The 21,595-nt window shown below is 41.8% G+C and overlaps 1 protein-coding gene across 15 annotated transcripts in view; it reads left to right on the top strand.

Annotated features, from left to right (window-relative positions):
- atp2b2 (ATPase plasma membrane Ca2+ transporting 2) overlaps positions 1-21,595 on the top strand; it is a 118,531-nt gene that overhangs the window by 54,334 nt on the left and 42,602 nt on the right. For 12 of the 15 annotated variants that reach the window (XR_003298121.1, XM_026349970.1, XM_026349968.1 and 9 more), the window contains exon 1: positions 59-1,115. Coding sequence is in view for 14 of the 15 variants with exons in the window: in XM_026349970.1 (XP_026205755.1) it covers positions 917-1,115 (199 nt within the window). In the remaining variant the exon portion in view is untranslated. Of the gene's footprint in view, positions 1-58; positions 1,116-21,595 lie in introns of those variants that run through there. The other 3 variants (XM_026349960.1, XM_026349958.1, XM_026349962.1) reach the window with 2 other exon arrangements.

Here is a 21,595-nt window from a genome sequence, read left to right as displayed (position 1 = left end):
ACTCCTCTCTGCTCTGCACCAGAAAGGAGCATCCTCTTCTCTCCACCCTCCCTCTCATTCGCATCCTCTCCCTCTCTCTCTCTCCCTCTCTTAGTCAGTTGGTGTGTCCTCATAATGAGGTTGGCAGCACCAGTAGCAGCAGCAGTAGATAGAGACAGCAAAGACACAGTTACTGCAGCAGCCAGGAGAGGCTGTCCTTCAGCTGGGCACCATCTACCGCTGCATTCACTCCTATCCTGAAAACACAACACTTATCCTTGTACTCTCTCTCTTTTTCTCTCCTTCGTCCTCTCTCACCCTCTGTTCTCTTTGAATTCATCTCTCGAATTCGGTTCTCTCTTCTTTTCTCTCTCTCTCTCCCTCTCTCTCTGTAGCAGTGATGGGGAAGACCACCATGTAGAGACACAGAGGCAACGGAGGCAACAGCAGAATAGCAGAAATGGGATGCCACACATGGAGCGGGTCTGGACTGCAGCCGTGGTGAGCCTGAGACCTTCAGGACTTGGACCCATCATCATTGCCCTTCTCAGGACCTGACCACTGGGGCTGTCCAACGCTCACCTGGATGCTCCCCACTCGTATTTCACTCTCCCTTCCTCTCCTTTTTCTCTGCTGTTCTCACTCTTCTTCTTCTATTTCTTCTCTTTGATGATTTTTGGTCTGCTGATATCTGACAGTCTCTACTGAAACAGAAGCTGCAGATCGATTTATCACCCTGGATATTTCCAAATTTTAATCTCTCAATTTGCTTACTTTAAAGTGGCATTCTTTTATCCCTGTTTTGGTTATTGCCTGCTTAATACCTATTTTGGATTTTTTCTTTTTGGATGAGACTCATCTCTCTTTTGTTCAAGATTTTTGATTGATCTATAAGCAATAACAGACACTAATCTAACTGACTTGACTAGCTGACATCATGGGGGACATGTCCAATAGCGATTTTTATGCCAAGAACCAAAGAAACGAGGGCAACCATGCGGCAGGCTTCGGCTGCTCGCTCATGGAGCTGCGCTCGTTGATGGAGCTGCGTGGCACAGAGGCAGTGGTCAAGCTCCAGGAGGACTACGGGGGCGTAGAGGGACTGTGCAAACGACTGAAAACCTCACCCACAGAAGGTGAGTCTGTGACTCTTGCTTGTCTTTGCATGAGAGCCTTTGTTAATATGTGTGCAATGGTGTCATATGATGAAGGACCTCACACTGAATAATATGTCCTACTAGCGTTTGTTGGGCTGATCATAAGATTGATGGTAGATTTACTGTGTGGATATTAATCAATATGAAAATCTTTAGTAAAACCTCAGACAGCAACACAGAAACCTTGTAAAGTACCTGGAGTAATGCGTAAGCACAGCATCACAACATCAGACAGGGGAGGGAGTCCCGTTTGAAGGAACTAATGAAATTCTTCTCAGCCAGCTTGTGTTAGACCTGTTTAGTATGCATAGAAATCTCTCTGGACAGTTTAACTCCCCCCTCTACTCAAGCTCACCACCCTCCGTTGTCATTCTTCTGTCTTCTCAGCCAATCAGCCGTAGCATTATTAAAGAGCAGGTCTGTGGGCCAACATGGCAGACGTTTTAACCATGTGGGATGTGCAGTGGCATCTGCAAATACTGTATGGACTGGGCATGAGTGGAATGAGAAAACAAGAAATACCTTTGTACCTGTTTTCTATGTATTTGTTTTTATGTACAGAAATAGGAAGCAATGTAAAAAATAATTCTGCAGTTAGAATACCAAATATCTACCTCGACCTTTTTATTCTTGTAGGTGCAGATACTGGGATAGGGAGGATTTTCAATATTAAACAAATTATTAAAAGAATGACTGAATCATTTAGATGCATTTTGTATGATGTATGTATTTATGTCTACATATTACATTAGTTTTATTAGATTGTTTGAGAACAACAGTGAAGCAGCAGTGCAACAAACAAAAAAATACTTTATTTTGAATTAATTTTGAGTCAGAGAAGATTGTGTTTCTTGTTCTTTTTATCCAGTAACAGCAATTCCAGGACAGCTGGTGCTAACACCTTTAGAGTAAACAAGATTAATTCTGAACAGTTTTCCAGTCAGAGTTGATAAAGAGGAAAATAAATGTACTGAAGAACACTGACTCACTGTTCAGGTAGATAGAGGAGATTGTTCTCATTGCTCATCACTATATGTGCAACATCAAGTTAAATGCCTGCAGTGCCACAGCAGTACTGAAACGAAACAGAATTTGAGCTAGCAATATAATTATCATAACAGACATGAAATTATAATTTCATTTTCACATTCTTATGAGGATTCTGATTAGATATATGAACATTACATATAAGCTCTGGTGAGCAGGTGAGCGTCTCAATAAACTAAACACTAACGCAAAATACCAGCGTACAGGCCTGCACTAACACAAAAATTAAAGTAATTAAACTTCTCAAATAGAAACAGGGATATTGTAATAATTTATGTTAGAGATGATCAGATTTGTTGAACCAAACATTTCACTAGAGCTGTCTACAACAGTAATAGTCAAACAGAGGAGAATGCACATTATACAGTACAGTGCACTTTTGTGCAAAAGTAGTAAATACAACCTAATTAACTGAAATGTTCTGAAATTCTCATAATGGATTAAAAATTCTCATATTAAATGCTGAAAATCTATTGGGACTGTTTTGTACACTGAAGACATTTGGGTTTCCCACTGATGAAGTATTATTATTATAGTATTATTGTTTAGCAAGTTAAAGCTCGTCCAAAAAAGTCCAAATTAGATGTACTGTGTGTGCCTATTCCGGAAGCAGCCATGCAAGACCAAGCCATGACACTACCTCCACTGTGCTTCAGAAATGAGTTTGTATGGTTTGGGTCATAAACAGACCCATTCTTCCATCACGCGTTAACTTTTGGTAGAGAATAATCTCGGTTTCATCAATCCATAAAACGTTCACCGGTTCGTCTCTGTACTTTTTTGCAAAGTGTGTTGTAGGATAACAAATACAGTCAAGTTGTGTTTGTGTTTTAGCTGGTGTAGTGCTCTGAACATCATTCCACCATATGAATATTATACAATTTTGAATTGAATTTCTCGCAAAACAAATTATTCGTACCCTGAAAACACATTTTTTATTGCTATGCTGTACGCAGCCTGCAGGCCCTCTTACACACAGTCACAACTATCTGAATTACTTATATGTTAATGGAGCAGGGGACTTGAGTTACAGAGGCAGTTTTATTAAGTTTCCACAACTTACATTTTTTATTCAATCCATGAATGCAGTAATTTGAGGTTAAATGACACACACATTTTAGTTTGTCTAAATATCAACATTATGTCTACACAGTTGGGTGGGTTTTCAATTGAAAAAGTTTATCTGAACTAATAAATGATCAAGTATTTTTTTATGCATGCCCATGGGTTCAATTAAGTGGTGGTAAGAGAAAGGGGGCTTAATACTGGTCAAGAGCTAGTTTATTTATCTAATAAGAAATTAGAATTTCTTAGAAGAGTTGCTGGGAAATACTTGGAAAAAATCTGGAGTGTTTTCATGAGAGCTTCCATTGTTTGGGGACACTCTAAGCCTTTAAGGAGATAAGGAAAACAAGCATTTACGATCAGTTTGTATTTTGATCAGTTGTCTATGATTTTAATGGTTCCCTTGAAATGTACAGTTTCCTAAATACAGTAATAGAATTGCTTTAACAAGATAACAAAATAAATTTTTTTTACAAATTTATACTGTATAAAATATCTTGTTACATAGAAATGACAAATCCTAATAAAGTAGATAACAAAGTACCCAGTTCTTTAACTTGCCTGGATTCTTTGGTTCTTACCCTTCAGTGTTCTCAGTAGTTTGCTTCCTCGTACTGTATACCTGCACCCAGGATGTAGTTACCTGTTATGTGAAGAAGCTAGCATTACCCGCAGGCACGGGGTGAATGGCATGAGTCATTCAGGGGGCAGAACACTACAGCTTAGTTTCCGAGAAAGGATGTCAAGAAGCTGCTTATGGCATGACCTGGTTCTTGTGAGATGGAAAAAAGACGGTTGGTGGGTGCTCACAGTACAATTATTTTCTGAAGAGAGGGTAGAATGCTGAAGCACATTAGTAAACCTTCCCTGGTAGGGAGCAGAGAATTGTAAGAGAACGCTCAGGGCACAGACATTCCTCGAGGGTTGGGAGGATCAAGAGGTACTCGGGGTATTGGTAGTCTTTGATGTTGTGAGGAAGGGAGGGTAGGACAGTACGTACTTAGCTAGACCTTGCGGGAAAGGAAAAGTAAATATAGATACATGTGGATGTACGAGGATTAACTGCGCCTCCACAAAACGACTTTGAAAGATACTGCATTTTGGGTTTTTTTTTGTTAGTTGTTTTTTTGTTCATTTTGGATGGAATAACATGTGGAAGTGAAGCAGTGAATGTTTTTAAAAATCTACATTACTAGAGACAGATTTTTTTTTCCCTCAAAGAATATCGATTCTAGGAGAGTTTTCAAAAATCAAATGCTGAACAGTTCTGCAGAACTGTACATCAGTATGACTTGACACATCAAGCTGAAGACATTGTGGCAAAATATATTCAACCTAAGTGTAACATTCAACAGTTTGTCTTTTTGATACCAAATATTGTATCCATACTGTTTTTAAGACATTTTATTTTTTATAATTATATATTAATATACATCTGGAAGTTGAGTCATGGCAACTGGACTTTCTTCTTAACAAGTAGGAAGTCCAGTTGCTATGACTAAACTTCCAGACTATAACTTCACCTGGAGGACCAAGAATTATTACCGACATATTAATATACACTGCCCATCCCAAAAAAAAGTCTCCACCATGATTTAACTAAGCATATAGGTAAGAGCCTCCAATTGGATGAATACTGCATCTAAGTAGTTTTTATACTTCTATCTTTGTGAGGTTAGACAAATGAGATATAACATATAACAGTAGAAATTGAGCTCTTAAGGTGCAGGTAGGCAGATTTTTTTTATATTTGGACAGAGCCAGGGTAGCAGTAGAAATGTAGAAAAGGGGGAGAAATATTTTGGATTCATCCACCAAACATTTCCACCCACTTTGCAACCCTGTCATGGATGTATCCTTACTTACAGCAAATCCAATAGCTTCCTGCCTACCTTTCACTCTCCTTACCACTTTTTCCTGTCCTCTCCAACCCTCCTCTTCATCAACCTTTTCACCTGCCCTTTCTCGCTATCTCTTCTTCCTATTACTGTCTTTTATGGCACCTTACTTCTCCTCTTTTCTCTCTCTCTCTACTGCTCTCATTTCTATTTTAGTCTACTGGTCGGTCGCTGGTTTCCCAATGGGCCAGTGTACAGCGTAGCCTAAATAGACCTGCTCTACATCTATAACCTTCACCATCTCTCTTCTACTCTCACTTCTCTAACTGAGTTGCTAACATTACAGTGCTGGCAAAGTAGCACACAATTTCCAAAGCTTGCTACATTCAGACTTGGTCTTCAAGGTTTTGCCATGAAGAAAAACTAGTGCCATGAAGGAGTAGTGCTGTGCTACTCCTTTTATTCCTCCTTTATGCTGTCTATAACTCTTGTGCTCTGTTCCCTTGCTAGAACTATCTATCTATCTATCTATCTATCTATCTATCTATCTATCTATCTATCTATCTCTATCTATCTATCTATCTTTTATCCACCATGTAACTTCATAAGACAATGGAGGTTTTTCTTTTTAATACCTCTTCTAATGTCTGATTTAATCTCTGAACTTCCTTTTTCACTTCATTGTTGTTATTCACACCTATAGTTAGCGCTTTTTATGCAAACCTTAAAATAAAGTCCACATTTCGGCCTGGGTGTTTTTACACGTCACATTTTCCTTCATCTTTTCTGAACGCTGTTGTTCTTTTTCCTCAGTTGTTCCCATCTGTTTGTCCCTCATCCCTCCTATCCTCCTTACTGTCTTTTTTTCCGCTCTATCTCCATACCTCCCTCCCTCATGATCATACTAATTGCGTCCTCCAGTCGTAGCACCATGACCACGTTCCCTTCTGATGCTGTCTATTTAATCTCTGTTCCACAAGGGATCTCTCACATGGAGCTGCTGCCTCTTTAATAAGGACAATTTCTGCTACTATTCAACTATAGCTCTCCTTATTTTTTCCTCTCCCCCCTGCCAGCCTCACACCCCGGCCCCCCCACTATGCCACCCCAGTGACTCTGTAAAATAGATAGAAGAAGTAGAAAAAAAGTGAGAGAATGAAAAGGGAGGCAATGAAGAAGGAGGAGATAGATGGCTCTCAGAGGACAGATTACAAATGATAGGCAGCTTTTTTGCTCTTTGAGGAGAAAACACATATTGTAGGCAGGCAGACATGCATACACACACAAACACACACACACACACACGCTAATACACTCCACTACTTATACAGGTGTTTCTCTGCAGTGTAGTAGCAGTGACCTTGAGATAGGCTGAAACAGTACGGCGTCAGTCTTTCTGTATTAACACTCTTTGAACAACACTATGCAAATTTACTGGGGAAAGTAATGTGTTGTAATCTTAAGAAGCTGTTTAGCTAAAACTTTATTTATAGTTGAGAAATGTTTTTATAATTCTTATGTTTTATAACTCTTCACTTACCCAGTGCCAGATTCTTGCCTCACCTGCCGAAACCTTCCTGTGTTGTAACCTGTTTTGCCAGCCTGTGCCTCAAGCCTGCTCTGCCTATGACCAGATTCCCTTATCTTCAATTTGCCGGAATACTTCTCTGTTCAATCTGAGGATTTGGACCATTTGGATTGGCGCTAAAAATAAGGATTGTGGACTTGTTATTAGAGTATTTGTGGATATTGAATATCAGAGTTTGGACTGTGGACTTTATGGACAATCGACCAGTTCTCTTTTCTGGGGTTTCCTTCTTCTTGGTGGGGATTCACATTACCCTTTTACCTCATCTGGCACTTGTGCAATCTGCTTACCGGTTTCTGTTTAGTGGGTGTGTGTGTGTGTCCTCTCAGGGACTTGTCCTGATGTACCACCATCTTCTTTGCTCACCTGCTCATCTTCTCTGTTCCCCTTACCACTCAACCATCTCATCTCAACTCACCCACTCTGCCAGTATTATCCATTCTTCAATTTCCCAGGATGCTGTTCCTCCCCTCTTACCTGTGTTCCCCCACCCTAAATGCTATTTATCTCAAAACCTAAATGCTATTTATCTCAAATGTGCAAATTAAAGTGTACTTCTTTTCTTAGTGGTGGTAAAGTCAGTATGGATTTGCCTAGTGGTTATTCCAATAAACTTAACAATTTATGTGTAAAACAGTTTGACATTTGAAAAGGCTGAAATTAAATCAATATGTCTGGAATTCTTTTGTGTAGCACATTAGTTTGAGTCTGTCCTATTCTACAGTTAATACATTATATTTTGTAGTAGTTTTATTGAGGGAGTGAAAAGCTGTTACTGTACTTAGTAAATCACAGCTTTTTAGAGAGATAGCTGGACATGGCTCATAGTGAAGTCAGCTGTCCCAAGAGATGACTGACTGAATTAAGCGGACAGATGCCAAAAAACAGACTATTGGCCTGCTCCCATGGAACCTAGTGCTGACTCATAACCATATACAGTAGGGCCTCTGTGTGGACAGATTTATATATAGTTGGTGTGATTGAAAGTTGATTTTACTGCAGAGTTGAAAATATACTCTTAAAGATAGAAAATATTTCTTAAAGATTTCAATTTTGCAACTTTTTAAGATGTATTTTTAATTTTTTTTTATATTTTACATATAGTTATTACACTTAAAATTAAAATTATTTAGTTCACATCTCAGATCACCTGTGAGATTACAGATTGTTGTCAAAGTCTAATGCATAGTGTTTTCAACACATAAGGAAATACAGACTGAAAGTGCATTCAAATACACAAATGTTTTCTATACTCTTTCCACTTCAAGGACAGGACAGGTGGCTGTTCAACTCTGGCACCCATAAGTCAATAAACATTGCCACAAACTGACATCTGCAAATGCTTCACTGTTTCCAATTGCAGTTATATGTCTACATCCACTTTTTGTCTGCTGAAATGTCCTGAATCTGAACTGGCTGCTGGAAGCCAGGAGTATGGATAGCAAGTTGACATGGATGTGCCTTTAGCTGGATATGCAGAGTCTCAGGCTATAACTGGCTTGTTTCTCTCCTTGTCAGCTCTTTTCCTGAGTTGACCTCTCTTCTCTCTCTTCTCACGCTGTGGGGCAGAACAAGGGTGGTACCACCGATGCCAACACTGACAGACAGCATTTCCTTCTCAAGGGCACATGAATAGATACAGTCTTGGACGGGATCCAACTCTGCCTTGCTCAAGGGCACAGAGTAGCTATTTCTCAACTTTGACTTCTCGCATACTGTAGAGGGGAATAATCCATAAAATTCTAACAGCAGCAGAAAAAGGGAAGACAGAAACAGAATTCTAGCTTCTCTGAACCTCTATGTTTATCCTTCCATACCTTGCCCATCGGCACAATGGAAGCAGAAACTAAGCCTGTTTATTCTTGCTCAGAGATAGTCACACTCACCCAAGGGTACAGGATCAAAGCACCAAAATCAGACACTGTCAAATATGCAAACATCATTTTAACTTCTACCGTGTTCCCCTTCTCTTGTGGAGGTGTTATTCAGCTATTGCGGTATTATGCACTATGCAGTTATGTGCATGTAATGTAAGGAGTACATCAGGCAAATTTTTAAAAGAGTCGATATAGTGAATTTTGTAGACATACTTTGACCAGCTGTTCAGTGATAAAAGTATTCAGATCCTTCACTTAAAACCAACAGTGCAGCAGTGTAAAAGACCTACATTCGGGAATCTTATTTAAGTAAAAGTACACAAGTAGACTGCAGCTCTTTTGCACTCTGTTGCACTTGTTACTTGATTAAATAAAGTCATACGTCTGCCACAAAAATATTCTTTTTGGGTCAGCTTACTTATATTTTACTGTTGCAATTAGTACTAGTATTGCAGTTTTTCTTTAGGGTACATCATACATGTATATAGTCATGCTAACACCAAATGATTGTCCTTATGTCGTGGAAAAATAGGTTTTGTTGTATACATCTGGTTCATGTCTGGAATAACAAGTGAGACTCTTTCATTTGTTCACCAGATGGAACCATTTTGGCTTTCATGAGCTTAGACACATTACCGTTCAATCAAAATGCTACAGCATAGCACAATAAGAGATCAATACTTTTCCAATCTGTTCTGTACACTGTATGTCTCAACTATGTTAGTGTGTGTAATTGCATATTGCAAGAGCGTGTTGAATGATTTGAAGTGTTATTGTATGTTTTAATTCATAACCAACATTTTTCATATTAATGTGCAGTTATGTTGACACTATTATATGGAATTCTGACAAATTTGTATTATAAATTTTTAGTTTACAGTAAATTTAATTCCACTGGCATTTGTGTATTTTCCCTGCAGGTTCAAGCAGACAGACAATAAGAGGCACATTAGAGTGTGTAGATTTCCCTTACCTGTCATGACTATTTCATGACTCTCTCTGGTAGTTTGAATTTTAATAGCTGTCCCTATTGTGTCCGGAGCTTATCTGAGCCCCTGGGCGAAACCAGAGACTGACACCCAGATGGGAGACAGCAGATAGACCACTGTCACTCTGCCTTTCAGTCTCTTGGCCCTGGATGCTCTCTCTTTTCACTCCCAAGGGGTGAAGGGTTACCGAGTTGCGTGAGTAGGCATCCACTGTGTTTGTGTGTAATTGGAAATGTTTGTGTAATCATGGTAATAAAACAGCTCCTAATCAGCATGGCAAAAGCTGCAGAATTACAGTCGGGATAATTTTGAGTAGCATTCTTTGTATCTCGATTTTTCAAAAATACATGCAAACTATTAATCTATTCTACAAAAACGGAGAAATTAAAGTGAACTTTTGTAAATGGAAATGTAATGAGCGAATGTTTATGTGATTACAGCTGTGAAAATCTTCTCATATAGTATTTCTGCAGTTATGAATACCCCAGCTCCTATATACAGCAACTGCACTAACAACCTGATCACACGTGAGGGGAATAATAACAGGTGTATCTCTTCCACCTGTGTGTGTGTGTGTGTGTGTGTGTGTGTGTGTGTAAAAGAGAAAGTGAGAGTCAACAGATAAAAAAGGAGGGGCTGTATTGTTAAAACTATTGAGTTCATTGACATATGAAGAATAGATAGGAAGACTGACTTTTAGAAGAGCTATGAATTGATTGAATTTTATGTTTTTAAAATAAAATGCTTTATTTAATAGGCTGAGTAACATAGATGGATAGATGAAGGAATGACAAATGAAGGGGAGCAAGAATAGAGGATGCACAGGTAGATTGACTGATTGAAGGAATGGTTGAACAGTTTGGAATTACAGGATGAAGTTACTGACCCTGCTACACTTTGCCCTTGTCACTAAGCAGTCGTGTCTTAAACACGCTCGCACACTGTTGCTATCTCTTTCTGTTCCACACACACCCACACATAGAGGCGGTAAACAGATGTCTCCTTGATGTTGTGTTCACATCTTGGGCAGTGAGGCCAGCTAACATTACTGTGTTTGAGGCCCAGGTGGTGGATCAGATACAGTAAACGACAGAGAATTCAGTAAGAAATCTAAAATAGTTTTCATTATTTTTTACTTTTAACAACTCTCAAGAGAAAAATGTAGCATAAATTTGTCCTTACCATCACAATTGAGGCCACAATTGTCACAAAATTTTCTAAACGATATTTGACAGGGATTTCCATGACGTATTCTCAAATTCTCAAGTGCGCACGTATAGCCACGGAAATCTTGTGAACTTGGTATCTACAGTAAGCAATACTTGATTGGAACTAATTTCTTCAAATTTGCCACAACTGTCAACTTGGACTCAATCATGAACTGTTTAGATTTTGGTGGCCAAAGGTCAAAAGTCATAGTCTTGGTCAGCTCATGTTTATTCAATTCTTATTGTGAATGTGATGTTTCAGGAACGCCTTGAGGGAATTTCCTTAAATTTGGCACAAATTGTCACTTGAGGTCAAGGATGAACCGATTAGATATGAGGGGGTTAAAGGTCACCATGACCTCATGTATGTCCCATTCCCGTCAATGCTGTATCTCCCTGAAAGGAATTTTTGTTACATCTGGCATAAACATTGGTTTATCAGAATTTGAGTCTTGACAGACGTACACAAATCTAGTTGGTAACTACAACCTCACGAGGCATACAACTGCAGTGCGGTAATTCTAATTTTATTTTACCATTTTATTACCACCATTTTTTTTTATTCCTTCACACATTAATGTATTTACATTGACATTCTGTCCCCACAGATGGTCACGTCAAATAACACATACTTGTAATTTGCTGATGTGGCTTAATGAGAAATTGGAAGTATTTGGTTTGATGCAGTAGATCTTCCTTTCACATGAACCACAAATTTTGCACAAAATTATGTCTTAAATACACCCATGCCCAGAATTTTCACACAGTAATGTTGGTTTTGTGAATTCTGAAAAGGACCATATGTACTCAAGCTTTCATTCCTTATGAGTCACTATTAGCTTGTTTCTGTTTTTGCTTCTCTGTGCTGCTCTTGATGTGCTATTTTCCAGGTTGTCATAAAAGATTTACTAAGAGGTGTAAACTAAGCCTTTGGGTATTCAAATTCCGTGATATGAGCAATGTACACGGGCCGCATCTATTGGTTGTTGTTGTTGTTGTCGTTTTGTAATTTTTGAGCTCTTTTTTTGTTTTTATATACATGCAATATTAAACAGTGAGCAGCAGTATTGTCATATAAGGACAGAGGCCTGTGTACTTATAGTACACATAATAGTTTTAAAATTCATCTGCGATGCTGCATTATTCAGTAATTTAGACCTGAAGATTTCAATAATTTAATCTTTATTCAATTGTTAGTTTATAAATGTCCTCCTAATATTTATGCCACTATGTTTGGCAAAGTAGTTATATTCAGTTATAATGTGGACTCATTGCAGCGTCTGTATTTGTGTGTCTGTGTGTGTGAGAGAGAGCTGTGAGCTGTGTTCTCTCACTCCACTCTTCCATCTCTCGCATGACTCAGACTCATAGAGCACAGTGCCTGACAGCAAAACTCACCCACTTGTACAGCTGTCCCCACAGACTCACATACACTCATACACAATTGCATATTTTATTTTCAGCATTTCAGTATTAATTTAATTTGTGTTGTTGGATAAGCATTAGAAAACTGGATTCAGTACCTTTAAACTAATATTTTTAAAGGTACTGGTATTTTGTCTTTTATTAAGTCCTTTTTTGTGAAAATCAAACATAATTCAGATGTTCACCTATTTTGAAGAAGTTTCAAAGCAATCTCACTACAGTTTGTAAAGAACACTTTTTAAGTTTACTGATAAGAAGATTAATACCATGTACAGTACACAGAGCAGTTGGTTACTGTACAGACTGGAAAAAATGGAAACACTGCTAGAGCCTGCGCTAGCTATACGGGAACTGATCCCCAGCAAAAAATAGTCCATTGCATAAGCTGTCCCCCTCCGATGCTTTAAACAAATAACATATACAGTTATAGATTAGCTAGTGATGTAATTGTGTATTTATGCTAAGCAATGTTAAACAGCTGTTATCACAAACTGTACAATAACCATACAGATGGGAGAGTTGCTCTATAATTTTGTCCTATGTTATCAATATACCTGCTCAAAAAAAAAATGGAACACAATCATTCCAATGTAAGTCCAAGTCCATCACACTTCATCAACCTGTCCAGTTAGGAAGCAAAACTGATTGTAAATCAATTTCACCTGCTGTTGTGCAAATGGAACAGACAACATGTGGAAATGAGAGGTAATTAGCAAGACAACCCCTATAAAGAATTGGTTCTGCAGGTGGTGGCCACAGACTATTCCCTGTCCTCATCCTTTCTGGCTGATTTTTGGTCACTTTTCCAGTGCCCTCACCACTAGAGGTAGCATGAGGCGGTGTCTGCAACCCACAGAAGTTGCTCAGATAATGCAGCTCATCCAGGATGGCACATCAATGCGGGCTGTGGCAAGAAGGTTAGCTGTGTCTCCCAGCACAGTGTCAAATGCATGGAGGAGACAGGCCTGTACACCAGGAGACATGGAGGGGGCCGTAGGAGGACAACAGCTATCTGTTCCTTTGTGCAAACAGTAGGAGGAGGAGGAGCACTGCAAGAGCCCTACAAAATGACCTCCAGGAGGCCACTAATGTCCATTTTTCTGCTCAAACAGACGGAAACAGACTGGTATGAGTGCCCAGCGTCCCCAGGTGGGGCCTGTGATCACAGCCCAACACCGTGCAGGCCAATTGGCATTTGCCAAAGAACACCAGGATCGGCAGATTCACCGTTGGTACCCTGTGGTCCTCATGGATGAGAGCAGGTTCACAATGAGACACATGAGTGTGAGTCTAGAGACGCCATGGAGAAAGTTCTGCAACATGACCCGTTTGGCGGTGGGTCAGTGATGGTCTGGGTCGCGAAGACCATGTGCTAGCCAGAGGTGCTCTGACTGCCATTAGGTACCTGGATGAGATCCTTAGACCCATTGTAAGACCATATGCTGGTGCAGTGGGCCCTGGGTTTCTAGAGCATGACAGTGCTAGGCCTCATGTAACTGGAGTTTGTCACCAGTTCCTGCATGATGAAGACATGGATACTATGGACCTGCCTGCCCGTTCCCAAGACCTGAATCCAGTCAAGCACCTCAGGGACATCATGTCTCTTTCCATTCACTGACGCCACATCACACCACTGATGTCCTGATCCAGGTCTGGGAAGAGATCCCTCAGCAGAACATCCATTGTCTCATCAGGAACGTGCCAAAACATGTAGGGAGTGCACACAGGCACGTGGACGCCACACACACTACTTAGCTTCATTTTGAATTATCTTGAGGAATTTCCACAGAAGTTGGATCAGCCTGAGATCTGACTTTTCAACTTTTATTTTGAGTATCATTCTGAATCCAGACCTACTCAGCATAATGTTTTTCATAATTTCCATTGATCATTCTTATGTTATTTTGTCCTCAGCACATTCCACTATGTAATGAATAAAGATTTTCAACTGGAAAATTTTTTTCATAGAGATCTGAGATGTGTTGTGTAAGTGTTCCCTTTATTTTCTGAGCAGTGTAGTATTTTTCATTTAAAAGCAGCCACAGTTAGAAGAGCTTCTCTGAGTTCTGTGATGTGTGATAAACAAGGAAGTCTACCACTAAACCTGTTAGTTTGTCCTTCCACACACGATTCCGAAATCCCCAACCATCTAGATGAAGTTATGTGGAAGTTGAGTCAAAGGACATTTCTCTGTTTATCCAAGTAGCTTCTTCAGTCTGAGACTGACATCTGCCTTATTAGAATAATGTATCATGACCACACAACCAAGATTATTTGGTTGTTGTGTGGTGTGGTAAGAGTCACACAGATATGAACACAGGCACACACACGGGGGATGGTAGTAGCTCAGTTGGTAGAGCAGGGCATACATTGACTCTAGAGTCGGCATTTGATGGCCCAACTCCTCTGGCCTTATGTCAAAGACTCCCTGTACAGCTCCCCACTGTCCAAGGTTGCATAAGGAAGGGCATCCGACATAAAACCTGTGCCAAATAAGTGTGCAGCTCGTGAGCCACTGTAGCAACCCCAATGGGATTAGCCAAAAATGGGAACACATGCAGACACACATACTGTACACTCATGCTGTGAAAGACATGGTGTCAGAAGTTGCTCAGTGTCACTTTCCAGTTCATTACATTTTAGATGGGGCTGTCCGTAGGGGCAAGAATGATAGATCTGTGTGAGTGCGAGGGTGTATTCATGTTCATCTGACCCTGTGACTCCTCGTGAATTGAGAGAATGTCTTTTCTCAGTTGTTGCTTACAGTTGCTTGCATGTTTGGGTTGTGGGAACATGACTGCTCAAATGTATGTACGTGAAAGGGCTTGTGTGTTGCACGGCACTTGTCCTGACAGAGACTCCTTGGCTCCAGGCCCAAAAGCTGGTTGAAGTACACAAACACAATACTCAAGTAAAACTGCCTAGAAAAGCAATTAGGCGATCATTATTTACTACTAAGAATATACATCTTCAAAGTGAAGAACCACATTAAGTAGTGATACCAGTCTAACTAAGAAGAGACCAAACAAGACAAACCACTCTTAAAAGTAGAGAAACCCTTTAAGCCACGGAACAGGGAACTTTCCTGCTGTTTTAAATACTTCGTCAAGATTAACCTTCTGATGTTTTCCCCAAAACACCCAACCCTATCATGTACTGTTTAAGTGAGAACAAGGACTTTCTATGTTTAATTGTTTCTTCATTTAACAGTGGGTGGACTTGCTGTGCTGCTAATGACTAATGCACATTAGTTTCATTCAGGTATATTCCCCACTCTATTTTTAAACTAAAGATGCTAAGAGTCTTTATCCTAAACTTGTGTGATTTCACGTGCATTAAATACTTGTATGCTATCAAGCAAATAACAAAGATTTTCTATACAGCAGGCAACTTTTTTCCTACTGCTGTCTCTCTCAGGTGTGATTAATCCCCTCACCAGAGGTGGAGTAAAGTACTCCTCTAAAAAAAAAACATTTTATTCCCTAACACATTACTTTGTGGGGGTTTGCGTCCCGAAATCCTAGACATGTTCGGGGGTTAAGACTGTGGTCTCCAAGGAAACACTATGGGTGCCAGAATAAGGTTAAAACTTTTGGGTGAAAGATTAAAAGATGTCGCCGGATGGCGTCACCGGGCCCCACCTGGAGCCAGGCTGGGGTTGGGGCACGTAGACGAGCGCCTGGTGGCTGGGATCTCTCCCACGGGACCCGGCCGGGCGCAGCCCGAAGGAGCGACGTGGGACCGCCTTCCCGTAGGCCCACCACCCGCAGGAAGGCGCATAAGGGGTCGGTGCAGTGTGGATTGGGTGGCAGCCGTGTGGAGGTGCCTCGACAACCCAATCCCTGGACAAAGAATCTGGCAATTGGGACATGGAATGTCACCTCACTGGGTGGAAAGGAGCCTGAACTTGTGTTGGAGGTTGAGCGGTACCGGCTAGAGATAGTCGGGCTCACTTCCACACACAGTCTGGGCTCTGGAACACAACTCCTTGAGAGAGGTTGGACTCTCTTCTACTCTGGAGTTGCCCATGGTGAGAGGCGGCGGGCAGGGGTGGGCTTGCTTATAGCCCCCCAGCTCAGCTGCCATGTGTTGGAGTTTTCCCCGGTGGACGAGAGAGTTGTTTCCCTGCGCCTTCGGGTAGGGGATAGGTCTCTCACCGTTGTTTGTGCCTACGGGCCAAATAGCGGTGTAGAGTACCCAGCTTTCATAGGGTCTCTGGAAGGGGTACTGGAAGGTGCTCCGACTGGGGACTCTGTCGTCCTACTGGGGGATTTCAACGCCCACGTGGGCAATGACAGTGATACCTGGAGGGGCGTGATTGGGAGGAACGGCCTCCCTGATCTGAACCCGAGTGGTGTTTTGTTATTGGACTTCTGTGCTAGTCACAGCTTGTCCATAACGAACACCATGTTCAAGCATAAGGGTGTCCATCAGTGCACGTGGCACCAGGACACCCTAGGTCGGAGGTCTATGATCGACTTTGTGGTTGTGTCATCTGACCTCCGACCATATGTCTTGGACACTCGGGTGAAGAGAGGGGCTGAGCTGTCAACTGATCACCACCTGGTGGTAAGTTGGATCCGATGGCGGAGGAGGGAGCGGGATAGACCTGGCAGACCCAAACGTATTGTGAGGGTCTGTTGGGAACGTCTGGTGGAACCCTCTGTCAGAGAGGTCTTCAACTCCCACCTCCGGGAGAGCTACAATCAGGTCCCGAGGGAGTCTGGAGACATTGAGTCCGAGTGGACCATGTTTTCCACCTCCATTGTCAATGCGGCTGTTCGGAGCTGTGGCCGTAGGGTCTCTGGTGCCTGTCGTGGCGGCAATCCCCGAACCCGGTGGTGGACACCGGAAGTAAGGGAAGCCGTCAAGCTGAAGAAGGAGTCTTATCAGGCCTGGTTGGCCTGTGGGACTCCTGATGCAGCTGATGGGTATCGGCAGGCCAAACGTGCCGCAGCCCGCGCGGTCGCAGAGGCAAAAACTCGGACCTGGGAAAAGTTCGGCGAGGCCATGGAGGAGGACTATCGGTCTGCCTCAAGGAAATTCTGGCAAACCGTCCGGCGCCTCAGAAGGGGAAAGCAGTTTCCCGCCAACACTGTTTACAGTGGAGGTGGGGAGTTGCTGACTTCGACTGGGGACGTTGTAGGACGGTGGAAGGAATACTTTGAGGATCTCCTCAACCCCGTTGACACGGCTTCTGTTGAGGAAGCAGAGGCTGGGGACTCGGAGGTTGATTCGTCCATTTCCCTGGTCGAAGTCACCGAGGTAGTCAGTAAGCTCCTCGGTGGCAAGGCACCAGGGGTGGATGAAATTCGCCCCGAGTACCTTAAGTCTCTGGATGTTGTAGGGCTGTCTTGGCTGACACGCCTTTGCAGCATCGCGTGGAGATCGGGGACAGTACCTCTGGACTGGCAGACCGGGGTGGTGGTTCCTCTTTTTAAAAAGGGGGACCGGAGGGTGTGTTCCAACTATAGGGGGATCACACTCCTCAGCCTCCCTGGGAAAGTCTATTCCAGAGTGCTGGAGAGGAGAGTTAGGCCGCTAGTCGAACCTCGGATCCAGGAGGAACAATGCGGTTTTCGTCCTGGCCGTGGAACACTGGACCAGCTCCATACTCTCGCTAGGGTGCTCGAGGGTTCATGGGAGTTCGCCCATCCAGTCTACATGTGTTTTGTAGACTTGGAGAAGGCGTTTGACCGTGTCCCTCGTGGCATCCTGTGGGGGGTACTCCGGGAATACGGGATTCGGGACCCTTTGTTAAGGGCCATTCGGTCCTTGTATGACCGGAGTAGGAGCTTGGTTCGCATTGCCGGTAGTAAGTCAGACTTGTTCCCGGTGCATGTTGGACTCCGACAGGGCTGCCCTTTGTCACCGATCCTGTTCATTACCTTTATGGACAGGATTTCTAGGCGCAGCCAGGGGTCGGAGGGAATCCGGTTTGGGAATCACAGGATTTCATCTCTGCTTTTTGCAGATGATGTTGTCCTGTTGGCTTCATCAGACCGGGACCTCCAGCAGGCACTGGGGCGGTTTGCAGCCGAGTGTGAAGGGGCTGGGATGAGAATCAGCACCTCCAAGTCCGAGGCCATGGTTCTCAACCGGAAAAAGGTGGCTTGCACCCTCCAGGTTGGGGGGGAGATCCTCCCTCAAGTGGAGGAGTTTAAGTATCTTGGGGTCTTGTTCACGAGTGAGGGAAATAGGGAGCGTGAGATTGACAGACGGATTGGTGCATCGGCAGCAGTAATGCGGTCGGTGTACCGGTCCGTCGTGGTGAAAAAGGAGCTGAGCCGAAAGGCAAAGCTCTCGATTTACCGGTCAGTCTACGTTCCTACCCTCACCTATGGTCATGAGCTTTGGGTCATGACCGAAAGGACAAGGTCGCGGATACAAGCGGCCGAAATGAGTTTCCTCCGCAGAGTGGCTGGGCGCACCCTTAGAGATAGGGTGAGGAGCTCAGTCACCCGGGAGGAGCTCGGAGTAGAGCCGCTGCTCCTCTGCATCGAGAGGGGCCAGTTGAGGTGGCTTGGGCATCTGTTCCGGATGCCCCCGGGACGCCTCGTAGGGGAGGTTTTCCGGTCCTGTCCCACCGGGAGGAGGCCCCGGGGAAGACCCAGGACACGCTGGAGGGACTATGTCTCTCGGCTGGCCTGGGAACGCCTCGGTGTCCCCCCGGAAGAGCTGGAGGAGGTGTCTAGGGAGAGGGAAGTCTGGGCATCTCTGCTAAAGCTGCTCCCCCCGCGACCCGGCCCCGGATAAGCGGAAGAAAATGGATGGATGGATGGTGTTGATAACATAAGTGTAGAAATCAAGTCCACATTTTCGAAGGTGACAATTAAGACTAAAATGTGTTGTTGCCTACCGACTTGTAGAACAACACTACTGTGTGTTGTCTGTAAGTAATTGGTTGGAATTAAGTTGTTGCTTTGGTCTTTCTTTGTATTTACAAGATGATACATATTTCACCGAAAAAAAACTCTGAATCAATTTTAATGGCATGGTAATTTTAAGGACATAAGAAATTAGACCCTGGTTTCCAGTAACTCTGTGTACAATGCTGAGAACAGATACACAGGGAGATCTGTAGAAGAACTTAATGCAGAATCAACTAGTAATCTTCTGAACAGCAGCACAATAGTAATGCATGTAACATTGTCACTGTCCTACATAACAAATACAAACCCACCATCTGCCATGCACAACCAGAGCATTTTGGTTTTGCATTTTGTTTTTTCTGTCTTTGTTTTCAACTTCATATTATCTTAATATTTTCACCTTCCTGTGTCTATTAACACATGGTATACTGCAGGGGCATCTGCTCTTTAAGGTTTCTACTGTATGCTGTCTTTCCATGCACTGTAACAAGCCTCTCCTCTCTCCTAGCATAAAATGGTTTCATTATTATAGAGGTCATTCTCAAGGACACTGTGACACATTTCTCTATCACTCCATCTTCTAATAAGAGCGTGATAATTATCTACCTTTTAGCCACTGATGGGTTATTATTCATAGAGTTACTCTACATCCAGCCTACTCTCATTCTCCGTGCCGGTCCCTGTCGCTCTCCCTCTCTCTCTTTTTCTCACTCTCTTATACTCTGTGAGTCACACTTCAGCCCTCTCTGTCTTTATTCCGCTCTCTCTTCTTAAAATGGTGAGAGCTGAGAATACATGTTGAAACTACTAATTCGCTCTAGAAAAAAAAGACATCAATATTTTGTGTGGTTATGATGATGATGATGATCATCATCATCATCTTCATCGTAAAACCCTGTTGCCATGGTGACTTATGTTGGACACTGTGGCACAAAGTATTATGGGAAAAAAGTTAAGATAGATGGGCAGGGATACATAAAACCACTTAAAATTACACATTGTACATCGCATACAGTGTGCTGCTAATACCAGACATATTTAAATCCATCGTAAAGATTTTCTACTTATTATTTAATAAATGACAGTGATTTGCTGCTCTATTGCGACGTGCCTATTTTACAAGGACATTTAGAGGTCATCACATATTTTCACTCTTTATGGTCTTTTCTTTGTTCAAACACACCTGTGCACACACATACACCTGCTTGCATGCTCTTGGACAGAGAGCACATGCATACACATACATACTCCCTTACATATTCACACATTCACCAAGGTTCAGAGTCGCGGGTATTTCCACAGTACGAGTGGGATGCATAGTGTTTCCATGGAGATCTATTTTTAGCCACTGACAAAAAAGGGCCAACTGTTAAAATATGCCATCATGTTCCCTCTGACTGAAAAAATCCCATTTCCTCTCATGCAGAAAGGAGGCATAAAGTTTTCTTTTTCTTTTTTTCATGTGCCTTTCTTGTCTATTTGGAAACAGGATGTTAGGCAGGTACCATTTTCAAAGCGGATTTGAATCACACATCATGCTGCTTTTGACAGTTTGCCGCATTACTAGCTATAAATTATACAGTGAAAAAGAGTGTCTCTGCTGCGTTTTTCAAGAATGCGTGTAAGTCGTGAATGTAAATGATTATTTAATGATTCAATTTATTATTTCTATTCAATCCAGATAATCAGTTTGTCAGGTGATAAGCTGATCAGTTAAGACCTTATTAAGTAAAAAGCAATATACCTGTTGTTCTTCTTGTTCCTTGCAACTTACACTTGCTGTCTTGCAGTTATATTTGGTGTCTTTAGGAACACTAAATAAGCTTTTTACATGTCACATGTTTTATTTTTTTTGTAAGATTGTATAGTAAATTAATTAAGAGACAGATTCATAGCAAAACAATGATTAAGTTGCAGCCCAAGTTTGATTTATGTATTGTAATGATATACTATCTTATTATAATTAATTATATAATAATTACAAGACTGCTGTCTGTGTGCCAAATTTTGTGATCTGTTTTCTTAAATCATCTAGAGAGGCTCCTTGCAGAAACAATTTGTCTATTAAATTTCAGAAAGACTTGCAACAGTTGTTGGCCCTGAACTCAGAACCATTAAAGCATTTATGATGCAGTCATTTTCATGATTAATAGTATGAATTGCTTTCTCATAAAGAATTGTAACAGCAGCCCTCTAATGCAGACAAACAAATATAGCCAAATGTGGTTTATTATAAACAATGGCTGGTTGATTAGCAACTATCCAGTGGAAAATGACTGAAAACATAGAAGAGTGATTTGATGGCATGCATCCAAATTCATAAATAAGATTAAAACACACAATGCGTTGCCGGTACAGCAAATAGCTTTCCTTAATCTGCTGATTCAACAGGATGCCCACTGCTTTAAGTCCATTAGCTGATAATCTAAAAAGTCTCTGCAATATATCAATAATGATAGGGCAGCATTATAATTGGTATATAGTGATGTGTGTGTGTATGTATTTATATATATATATATATATATATATATATATATATATATATATATA

The sequence above is a fragment of the Anabas testudineus genome, chromosome 5 (genome assembly GCF_900324465.2).
Source record: "Anabas testudineus chromosome 5, fAnaTes1.2, whole genome shotgun sequence".
NCBI classification, from domain to species: Eukaryota; Metazoa; Chordata; class Actinopteri; order Anabantiformes; family Anabantidae; genus Anabas; species Anabas testudineus.
The sequence above is the reverse complement of the archived record's forward strand: the minus strand, read 5'-3'. Positions and strand labels throughout refer to the sequence as shown.